General features: G+C 38.0%; 1 protein-coding gene across 1 annotated transcript; it reads right to left on the reverse strand.

Moving 5' to 3' along the window:
• Positions 1-163: 163 nt before the first annotated feature.
• On the reverse strand, positions 164-11,573 carry LOC135940361 (UPF0764 protein C16orf89 homolog). The gene is made up of 7 exons (XM_065485208.1): positions 11,492-11,573; positions 9,183-9,308; positions 6,872-7,000; positions 5,323-5,454; positions 4,011-4,261; positions 1,303-1,538; positions 164-383 (listed from the first exon to the last, which is right to left on the reverse strand). The coding sequence occupies exons 1-7, from the start codon at positions 11,550-11,552 to the stop codon at positions 257-259; spliced, it is 1,062 nt and encodes a 353-aa protein (XP_065341280.1). The 5' UTR covers positions 11,553-11,573; the 3' UTR covers positions 164-256.

Consider the following 11,573-nt stretch of genomic DNA (forward strand, 5'->3'; position numbering starts at 1 on the left):
AATTTTGGAGAATACAAAAATTTGGTGTAAATTTTAAGCAACAAAAAGTGCCATTCCACAAATCAAATTTCTCATTTTCCACCAGGGACGAATAAAAAAGTGCCGCTTGATGGCGCCGCTCTGGGAAATATATGCGTTTTTCAGCAGATAAATAATGGACCCGTTTTGTTGAACAGCTTTTTATTTGTTTATGTAACAAAAATACAAGATGAGAGGGGTGGTAGGGACGACGAGATGAGAGGATGAGCGAGCGGATTCAGAAGGACGAGGCGAGCAGCGCCCGCAGGCCGGTGGCCAGCGCTGCCGCGGCCACCGAGGAAAAGTGCACGAGACAACCACTGGGAACCAGCTTCTCGTTCCGCTTCACTCGACGGCTGCTGAGCCTGAAAAGTTGACATCGAAATTTCATGTTAAACAAAAAATCCAGCCTGTGCTGGACATGACTCAATAATTAATCCAATCATCCATCAATAATAATTAATCCAATCATCCACGTGGACAGGGGATTGAGTGGCCGTGACAAATAATTAATTTGAGTTAAAAATGGACGCTAATGACCGAAAATTAATTTTAAACGATGTATTATTTAAGACGAAAAGATTAAATCATTTTTTAAAATTATATATTATGCACGATATTTTGATTTAATAATTTTTTTATTGCTGAACTTTGTATTTAGTTTTTAGCTCTGATATTCACAATTTGAGAAGTCTTGCTCTCACTGTCCATTGATCACTTAAAATTAATCCAATTTCAATTTCTTTAGTTAATTTTTAAACAATATGCTACATTTTATGTGTTATCATTTTCAGGAAATCGCCCTGACATCACTGGCATTACGCTAAATTAATGCTTTTATATATCAGTGCATATAGTCATTCCGAAAATTGTTTTCCTCTTCCAGGAGAGCTGTTTTAAAAATTGACTCGTATTTATCAGTTATAAAACTGCAAAAGAAGTAAAGTCAAACATGTATAGAACATTATTTTATGAAAATAATAATTTTTTTTAATCTGCTACGTATAAGACTTTATATTTCTGCACGGAAATTTCCCAGAACCAGTTTCTAAAAAAGTTAAAAAATTTAAAAATCACACATTAATTTGAAAATCCACACTGAACAGATTCCAAAAATGTAAAACTATATTATTGACTTGTAACCATTTTTCTAGAAATTATGTCAGCCTGAAATTTGTTAAAATTTATCTTTTATTATTATTATCATCAACTATTTAAAATATTTTTATTCGAATACTCTAATAAAATTTATGATTGTTTATAAAAAAAGAATTCTGAACTCACCCGTAGCAACCAGTGATGGGTTTTTGCCACCTGAGCGCCTCCTTGAGCCAGTCATGGCGCACAAATTCGGCGCTGGAGGAGCCCTCGATCCCGCAGAGGGCCAGCTGCTCGAGGAAAAGGTCTCGGCGTGGCTCCGGAAAATCGGCTTTGGCGATCTCGGTCGCTTCGACGAGAATTTTGTCGCACGCGTCAACGATTAGTGAGTCGAGGTCGCGGCCAGCCACTTTGCACTGCAGCTGTGGGATAAGAAAATGGAGTGGAAATGATTAATGCGCCGCCGTTGCGAGTGCGTTTAGTCTATACATCGGTTATTCGCACGTGAGCGGGCGTTTGGCACCACACTAGTGCAGTGTCAATTTCCTCCTGCTCTTTTGATGGATTGGTTCGAACAGATAGAATCATTTTCCTTTGAAAAATATGCTTCTAAAGTCAGCTCGCATTAAGAAATTTTTCTCACGGTCTTCATTTGGTTAAATTTTTATTTTTGTTGCCAATTTTTTAGTCTTAAAAGTTTCACGTCATTTTTTTAGAAAATATTGTTTATTTGTGCAGACCATTAAATTAATTTGAAAGTAAGGAAAGGTGTAACTCATCATGAGAGAAAGATGCAGGAACAAAAAGTAAAAAAGAGAAAAGCGAAACATATTGCCTTGCACAAAGCAAAATGTGGCAACAACAGCGTTCCTTTTCAAAGAGATAAATAACATTAGCTCTGCGCAGAGAATGCTCTCGGTGCTGAATGCTGAATGAAATTCATTCGGCTCTGCCTCACCGGGGTCGTTTTTCAAGCCATCCTTTTAATTTTTGCCTGCACCCGCACGCGCGCCCAGCCAAACGCAAACCGCATGGGAGTAGGCGCACATGCGGAAAATTTGTTTCCGTCGCTGACAGTAGCTCTTGCGCGGCATTCTACGCAGGATATTCGCGACACTGCAACGCGAGACGGGCCAGAGAGGGCAAATTTCGCGAGGTTTTTGGTAGAAAGAAATTATAGTTTGAGCAGCGAAACGACTATTTGACTAAATAAAAAGTTGGACCTTTTGACGAGATGTGCATTGCATTCTTCTGTAGTTTGTTAATCTCGAAACCAATCTAGATTCGAGCTCTGTTAAAGAGACCGGAGGAAAAGAGCATGCATATAAATTATTGGGAAACTTTTTCCCTTTTGTTTGTCCTGTTTTGTTGTGGCGTTTTTTGATAAAGAAGAGGATCGCGTCTGCCTAAACAAACACAGCGTTCGTATTTTCCAGGGAAAATATTAATTTTGAGGAGAGGAATACTTTCCACAGGGAGGATAAAAAAGTTCAAAGCGTTCTGCTAGCAAGAGTTATTCGGACTTAAAAGTTTTCTCTTTTTGTTTGTAAAGAAAAATAAAAGTAAATAAACAAACGCAGAGAAAGGAATATTGGACACGATTCTAACATTTTCTTTTCTTAAGCCAGACTATACTAGTTTTAGGCGTACATATTACACAAACCTTAATTCTCCAAGTAAAATATTGTTTTACACTAAATAAATAAATTTGTTTATTAATAATAATATGTAAATGAAAATCGGTGAATTACACTTGTTCGTAGAGCACAAAAAACTCAAATAATCACATATATTCTAATGCTAACTAAAACTTATTTCGGTTTGTTAATGCGCAGAAAAATATGATAAATTTAATTGATTTTAAAATTTTGAGGAACCTTTCCAAACGAAAAACTGGAGCAACATTGTCTATAAATTTCAGCTCAGAATAATAATTGGAGCCTAACGAGGTATTAGCTATTGTACCGACCAAAGTCTAAAAATTGGGATTTTCCTAGAGAGGCAATATTTTACTATCAATTTATTTACTATGAGTAAAAAAATATATTCTATGATTGAACAAAAATTGGCTATAAAATTTGATGAAAAGAGCTTTCCCAATGAAAATAATAAAATGATTTTTCATATGAAGTCAAGAGCTTGCTAAAAACGTCAAATTAAAATTTCTCCCTTTTTAACAACTCAACACAAATTAAATTAAGTGCATTATTGTCAAATAGTTCATCTAGGGTGAGATAAATAGACAAACAATTGACAAACAATAATCAGAATTTTTTAACAAACCATAATTTTCTAAAATTATTGTTTTTGAGACGTCTAAAATGGGAAAATTCACAAGGTAGCAATTGTCATTATGAAGATAATTTTCTTCAGAAACTGAAATCCCGTAGAAACGTAACCATTACAATTTAATTTGAGCATCCAGTGCCCGAAAATACCAACCAAATCACGCTCTAGTATTTTCTAAACTGAGTGTTTTTTTTAATGGCGTCCTCAGGTTAAGATTGGTTTTTAGAGCTTTCCATCCTTTCATTTTTTTGTTGCACATTAAAATTAATAATTTAAAGAGTGTCTGTTAACAATTCAATCATCAAACATTTTTCAATGGACTTAACTCTATTCATTTTTCATGTCTAGAAATGATATAAACAAATCATTTTGTGGTCCCCTCTAAGCTTTAGACCTGCACTTTTATGTCACGGATTTAAAATATAATTATGCAAATAACTTCTGTCTGGAAAACCAGACATTCTTGCCGTGGTTTTTATCGGGACCAACCGGACGTAAAATTGCGCAAACCCAGAGTTCGTCGGTATATAGGTCATTTCTTTGCCGCGTATGTCACAAAGAAAAACTTTTCACCCGCATTCCAAAGTCAATTTAAGGGTTCTAACCTTTTTTGCGAGGTGGTAGAAGAAGAGGTGGTGCGTGGTGCTGTAGGAAAAATGCTCGTTTGGCTCGATGAGCTGTTTTCGCCAGCAGTCGGCGCTGATGTGGCACGGCCTCTGGCCGGACAGCAACTGTCCGAGACACTCGTCCGGCGTCTCTTGACCTGCGAGAGCGTGTTGGGCAACCTGGTCGTCGATTTTGGGCACCGGTAGCTGGAAACTCATCCACATCTCGGGCTGCAACAGAATACGCATTCCTGCGGCAATAAAAGAGCCAACTAAGAAAAGCAGCAGCCGTGAAATTTTCAGCAGGTTGTTTGGTACACTCTACATATGGGTAATAAAAGTTGCGCGGTCGGTTTTCAAGTTCTGTAAGGGGTGGAAACTTTATTTGATGTGTGCACGCACGCGGCAACTGAACCCCAGCAATAAGGCTGTTTGAATTGAAATTTGGAGGTACGACGTATTTTCCATTTGGAATATTTTATATGTCTCTTCCAGGAAATCGATACTCCCCAGGGTACTATTTATGGACAAATAAACATGATGCGCATTTTGCAGAGCACGCAAGCAGCCGGGGAATGAAATTGGCAGTTTTCCGCCAAATCATATTTCAAAATGCGAAAGAGCAGCTGGTTTGGAGGGTTTTTTTTTAATTATGCTGTCAGTTGAAATTTGATATTTTTCATCAAGAAAAACGAGCTATCTGAGAGACAAAGACTCTCGTCTTAATTGGGAAAAGCATTGACAGTCCTTAAAGGGGAATATTGTAAAAATAAAAAGATTTAATAAATTTAATCAAAAGCAGAAACTTGTATCTAAATTTCCGTTTCTTTCACTTTCGAGTTCGAAGGTTGAAAAAACTTGGATATTCGAGCAACAATATATCAATTAATTTTCAAATTTTGTTTACGCTATGGACCTGCCAAGTTCCATTCAAATCCAACTGCCGTTTTCTTAAAATTGGAATTGGCCATCTATAATTGTCTGAACTGGCTGGAAATTTTTGCAGCTGTATAATTGTCAGGGGTTTACCTGACGAGAATGATAACTTTAATTATTTATCGTGGTAATAATACTGCTGTGTTTCCTAATACATGTTACATTGTACAAAAAAGAGAGGACTGACAGTGAGTCGCTGTCTGCAGTCATGTGTATAGCAAAAAACTAACATAAAAGAAATTGAAACGCGAGTACAGAACAATCAAAGCAGTTTTCTGCGGAAAGAAAAAAGGTCGGCTGAGCTGCAAAATCGCGTCGTTCCACGAGAGGAGGCAATCATGCTGGTCTACGAGTTTATATTTATTTTTTCACTCACCCGGGCCGATTTCAGGCACGCCATGCACGTCTGGGTCGAATCCGTCGAGGATTTGGCCACTTTTGAGGATGAGCTGGTCGACCAGCGGCGCCAAATGAGCCGGCACGAGCGGCACCGCCTCCTTCAGTTGGCCTGCGTCGGGCCCGGAAAAAGTACGTAAGAAGCCTTAATCCAACGGCCAAACTCTCTGGATTACTTATTCAGACGGCAATCAAGTCCGCCGAAAAAGAGAGAGGGAAACAGTAAATAACAGCTCAAGCCGTTCGGGGGCGGGCCAACGAGCCACGGCGTCAAGCTGATGGAATTTAAATATTCAGCACCGAATTTGTTCTCGTCTGAGCCTCTGCTGAATTTTTCATACAAAAGTGTTTCTGATTTCTTCGCACGTCAGATGAATTTTTCATGTGTTTTTTCTATTTTTTTTAAGAGCGTTGTTTAAAATGGAGATTTGTTTTTACGATTAGTGCGAAAAAATATTAATTGTTCTTATACTACCCCCCCCCCCACAGAGTTTAACTTGCTTTATTTGCGGTTTTCGAGTTATGTATATCGAATTTTGAAGACTTTCCACGGCAGTAAAAGCCTGACAATGAAAAGTGCTTCCAAGTCACGTGCTACCATCTGTAGCACAATCTGTTGCCAAATCTGTGCATGAACGATAACTTGGATTCAAACAAAGAGTCTGCTAAATATATTTCGCATTATATATAATATGTTTCCAAATGAAATTATTTTAAACTTTTGACATATTAATTTTGAAATTTCCAACATTAAGTGTACAACCCGCACAAAATTTTGAACTAGCGAACTAGCAAAATTAAAGCTTGATTTTATGAAATCTAACTTCTAGATAGATCTCTGCTAAATGCCGTTAAATTTATGCACGCGATTTTCCTAAAAAAACTTTTCTGTAGGAAACCTTATATTTATTTTTTGTTAAGTTGTAAAAAAAGTAGTTTTACGTTATTCCATGCCGCTAAAAATATTGTTCGCAATAAGTGCCTGATAAATATTTTAGTCCAATCTAAAAGAAATCTTTGTAAAAATAGGAAAATCGGATATCATTCAATTCGTCTCGCATTTAACGCTTATTGAAATGAGACCATTCTTTAAGAAATTTAATGGCAAGAAACGCTTTCAAATTTTTACTTTTTGCTTATGGAGACGTTAGTAACCACAAATAACGGCAACTATCCCTATGGCAAATTGTCGTATTTTATAAAACACTGTCAAATGGAAGCGAAAAGACACAACAAGAAACATGTATTGTGTGAAATAGTTTATAACGTAAAATATTCAAATTTTAACTAAACGCAAAATGTTAAATTAAATCATTGATTCATTTATTTCTTAAAAATCGACATTGTTTTTAGTTTTTTGATCCGCATTATTGTTCCAAAAATAGAATTGGAAGTCTTTCATCGGGGGAATGTAATTAAAAATCCCCACCATTCTCTTTGTGCCACAATGCGGGCAATATCACAATTTTCAGCAAAAAAAAACTCTTTTTGTTGCGAAGCCTTTCCATTACCAATTCTCTCTGGCCTACCTTGAGCAATGGCGATGCCTACGAAGCCATCAGCAATCAAGTGCTGCAGATTTTTGTGGAAAAAGTCGAAGAGCCGGTCGAGGGCGTCTATGATTTCTGCAATCAGCAGCTCCTCCCGCACCACCGAACCTGCAAACACAAACAAACATAAAACAAAACTTTGTAGTATAATTAGAGAAGCGCCGAACGACAAAAGGCACAAAGAGACTGCGGAATGAGTCCACTTTGCCGATTGGAATGCCATCGATCGGCGCCCCGCACCGCTCTGCGCGCCGAATGCAGCTTCCAAGGAATGCAATTTAAGTGATCGAATGAATTATTCACGTGTGGAAACGCGCGCGCACAAATTTGCATATAGAGTGGGTTGCTGCTGATTTATCGCAGGCGATTTGTTGCAACTTTGTTTTGGCTGACGAGAGACAAGAGACACTTTTGATCGCAAAAGTTTCACTTTATTACTACCACGCCAACAGCTGCATGTGTGGCGTGTTCGACTTTCAACGCCAACTTCTTCACGGATGATTGAAAGTGCAAACTTCTTGGCGGAAAGTTGCACTCGGAGTTTTGTTTCCTAACTGCATAAACTGACTGATATTTATGCAACGTTGACAATAAAGTTTAATAGCCGTGGATGGAATCAAAATTGCTTATTGTCTTTAAATTAATTAACAAATGCCCAAGTTTCCCAATAGCAGTGGGAAACTTTATTAATTGAAAAATTCTCGTGTTTTCGCTATTGTTCGATAAGTGTTAGATAAAAGATGACAAAATTTGCAGAAGGAATCTGCTTAGCGAGATGAATCGAAGCAATGTTTATACCTAAGCACATTTTCGTAATGTTTTTACATTTTCTAATAAAAAAAATGCTCTAGGAAAATCGCGAGCAGATAAGGGTTTGTAATAGAGTTTTAATTTTTCCGATATAGTTTATACAATCAAGTTGTGTTCTAGATATTAAATATTATTTGCGGGCTGCATAATAATAATTACGAGTACGTAAAATGGCTTTTTCCAAAAATAGGAAGTTTTTCCTAATTCACCAAGAATTTTGCTCTTGCACTCATTGCCGCTGAATTATAAAGCCAATTTCGTTCCTCTCATGTTGGTTCGTCTATTAATATATATATTTTTTTAAATCTCATCTCATAATTTGCATATCAAATAACAGACGTGAAAAAATTATGGGGAATTACTGCAGTGGTTGGGAATGATTTCTAAAAAAGTTTCGCCGGCACACCCTTCCTCAAACGCAGCTGATACGGATTCCATCTCTGCGCATTCACGTAAATATCATGGAATGCATAATTCGCCCCACTAAAAAACAAACTTAGCGCGCGCTCTTCCAGGCTGAACAAACGCGAGTGTTCTTTTTCTTCTCTCTGCCTCATTTGATATTAAAATGAGGCACGTTTGCAGGCCAAGTAGGTGAATTATCATATTTCGAGAGGCAAGCTGTTCGAGGGTAATAAGACGCGCTGCTTTTGACGAACTGCAGCCCGACTGACACGCCCGCCGAACAGGTTGCATAGCTGATGTCCACCGCGCGTGGTGAATTATGCATGATTCTGGCCCGATGCGGTGGCTGCATAATGCTCGAGACGGGAATTAGCATCGGAAATCGCTTTGTTTTTGCCTCCAGTTGCCAATCTTGTCGAGGAAAACGGTGAACTCCTCCAAGAAACGCGGAAAAGAGCCTTGTGGAGAAAACGAATCCTCTTTAGTCTCAATCATTGCCGAATTTGTGAAAGTAATCTGGTGCAATGTATAGACTTAAGCTTTTACCAAACTGCTCGTTTCACCACATCAAAGGTTGGCCCATCGAGTGTAGAAATTCCCGAAAGAGAAGCGAAACTGCCTGAAGCCGGTTAAGTTGCCGACTTTGGTGAACAAGGAAATCTAATCTTCTCTCTCTCTCTGCCGGAATTTCTAGCAAATTAAAGGCGGATTGCAATTCCTGGTATTTTAATTAAGTGTTCAATTCTCAAATCTTAACTAACAAATTTTTCAACATGCGTTAAAATGTTTTAAAACTCATGATTTGTGCACTGGCCACCGAAGCAATCGATAACAATTTTGCGCATACCAAGTTATTTAAGTACCGCAGCCATTTCTTTTCTAAAAATAAAATTTATTGCGTGTATTGATAACGCTCGTTGAAAGCTTATAGAAAAACAGGGAGATTGACAGCCCCGGTGGAAATCTATTTGTGGCACACAATTTCCAACAGGAAGCTTTGTTATAATTAAAATTATACTTAAGCCTCCCTTGGGGCCATTATTTAGAGTTCTGATTTGGAATCAAATTGACTCACCGTCAACATCGGGAACGTGCTGTCTGTCATGGCGCTTTTTGTGAGACGCACGACTGCTCGCGAAACTGTCGTCTCCATAGTCCTGCTCGTCAGTGTCGTTGCCAATTAGCGAGGCGCCCAAGACACCTGTAAACAGAGTTCGGGCCGGTTGGGAGATTACAGTTTCAACTATGCGAATCGTACAAAGTAGCTGAGTGAGACATATTATTACGCAGCGCTCGCCTTGTGTTTGTCTCGAGTTCTCCGTGGCAACAGCTGCGCCAATTTTCCGACTCGCGGATTCCATTAACCGCAAGTTGCAGTTCCCTTTTCCCAAGACTAATTACGAGCCGAACTTCTTTATTTCGCGACACGCAGAGCCAGTTTTGATTGAGACAAAGAAGCACTTTAAACGCGACAGCGGAAGGAAATAAATAACTATATTTTTTCCTCTGAGGTGCTATATTGACAAAATGTTGCTCTGTTGAAAGGCACGCAACCAGGAAAAATAGCCTTAGAAGTTAGAATTTTCCTGCTAAACGGTTGGCTTCCTAAACAAGAAACTTTTTAAAAAGAAAAATAAGAATTTATTGGATGAAAAGCAAAGTTAAAAATCAATGCAGAGTTTAATGATTTTAACCAGATCAACAAATTTATTAATTTAACTACTATTTTTTATAATACAAGCCGAGGATTCTATTTTTTTATGAATGGCATTTAAGACTAAATAAAAAATGTCCTTTTACCATGCACATCAAATTAGAAATAAGGAAGTATGACAGTATTTTACCCATGCACTAATCTCATAACACAATTTTTGATTAAGGTCAAAACAAAGTCAAGCTAGATCTCAAAACACGATTCTTTCTTAGCTTGCGTGTTCCCGACAAAATCTGACATAGGCGTCAGTCTGTCTTGATCTGATGTAATTTTCTGATGTAAACAAAAAATTGTATTTACGCACAAGAGAATTTCAAAAGGTGGACTAATAAAGGACAATAATGGAAAATGAAAAGATTTTTTGGCTAAAAAAGGAATTTAGTGAAATATTTGGTTTTAAGCCATTTGTTCTACAACGTGCAAAAATTAAAAGTGAACCTTAATAAAATTCAAATTTTCTCCATATTAATATTTACAATGTTTGATCATATTTCCTTGGCAGATTTTGATTACCCTCGTCGAAATCTATCCAACGGCATTTGTCCCTTTTTGAGAAAACCTCCTTGTTGTGTGAAATAAAATAGGATTAAAAGTAGGGAGACTGTCCTCGCCATTTTAAAAACATGTTATCTCTTTGTAAAATATATGAATTTTTCCTCGCGGCCATTGGCAACAATGGTTCATCGAGGCTCACAGCATCAGTCATCTTTAAATAAGTTCAAAATACCTAAAATTATCCAAATATTAGCTGACTGTTAAAAAATTATTGAATTTTGATTAATATATATTCCGGTTAACACGCAATTTGGTATTTTTTCATTCAAGATTAGCATCAATTTAAATTATTTTGCACACATTCTATAAATGATTGAACCTTAAATAAGCTAGAACAAATCACTTGAACAACTAAAACAAAATAAGTTCATTTTGAAGAGAAAAATGTAGCTCACAGAATGTGCAATAATCGATTTGATTCATTAGTTCTTTCAATTCGAAATCATTTAAAAAAATTATTATACTTGCATTAGAAATAATTACAACTGGATTTTGCTCAAAGAGAATATATTGCATTAAAAGGAATAATTGGATGGTGAACTCGCATGAACAGGCTAAACGACCTAGATTCTCTGGCTGGAAAAATAATTCGCATCGCGGAATGAACTTCTCTTTCAGCGCGGCACACACACCTTTGATAAAGCCGCGTTCGCCTGCAGCTTGCAAATGTATGCAACCGGTGCGGCACGCGAACGAATAGGGCTGCCGCGCCTCTCGCATTTGCATGCACCCGTTTGAAAGAGAGAGAACGCAAACTTTTAATTAGTTCCTCTTTGCCTCTCAATGTGTATTTTGTGATAATTTTATTGCTTAATGAACGTGACCAAACGGCGCTTTGGAAACTTTCCACCGCCGCCGCGCCGTCTCTTTGCCAAAGTTCCCGTTCGCTTCTATCTAACAAGACGCGATGAGGCCGTAAAAATGAGAGAGCGCTGCTTCTGGCTCGTATCGCTCATAAATTCGGATGAAGCGAAAAAAAATAAAGGACCAGCTCTCGGAAATAATTGCTCGGCAGAGAAAGCTCGTTAAAGGCTTGTTGCGTGCGGAAAGGGCTTCATTAGAGCGAATGCTAATGAGGCGAGTGCTGGGAAGAGGATTTGAATGAGAGATTGTACCTTTGCAGAGCAGCAAGGAGACGAGCGAGGCGAGCAGGACCACTTCGGTCCGCGGCCACATCCTGACTGCCGGCCCCACGCC

This window comes from Cloeon dipterum, chromosome 1 (assembly GCF_949628265.1).
Source record: "Cloeon dipterum chromosome 1, ieCloDipt1.1, whole genome shotgun sequence".
NCBI classification, from domain to species: domain Eukaryota; kingdom Metazoa; phylum Arthropoda; class Insecta; order Ephemeroptera; family Baetidae; genus Cloeon; species Cloeon dipterum.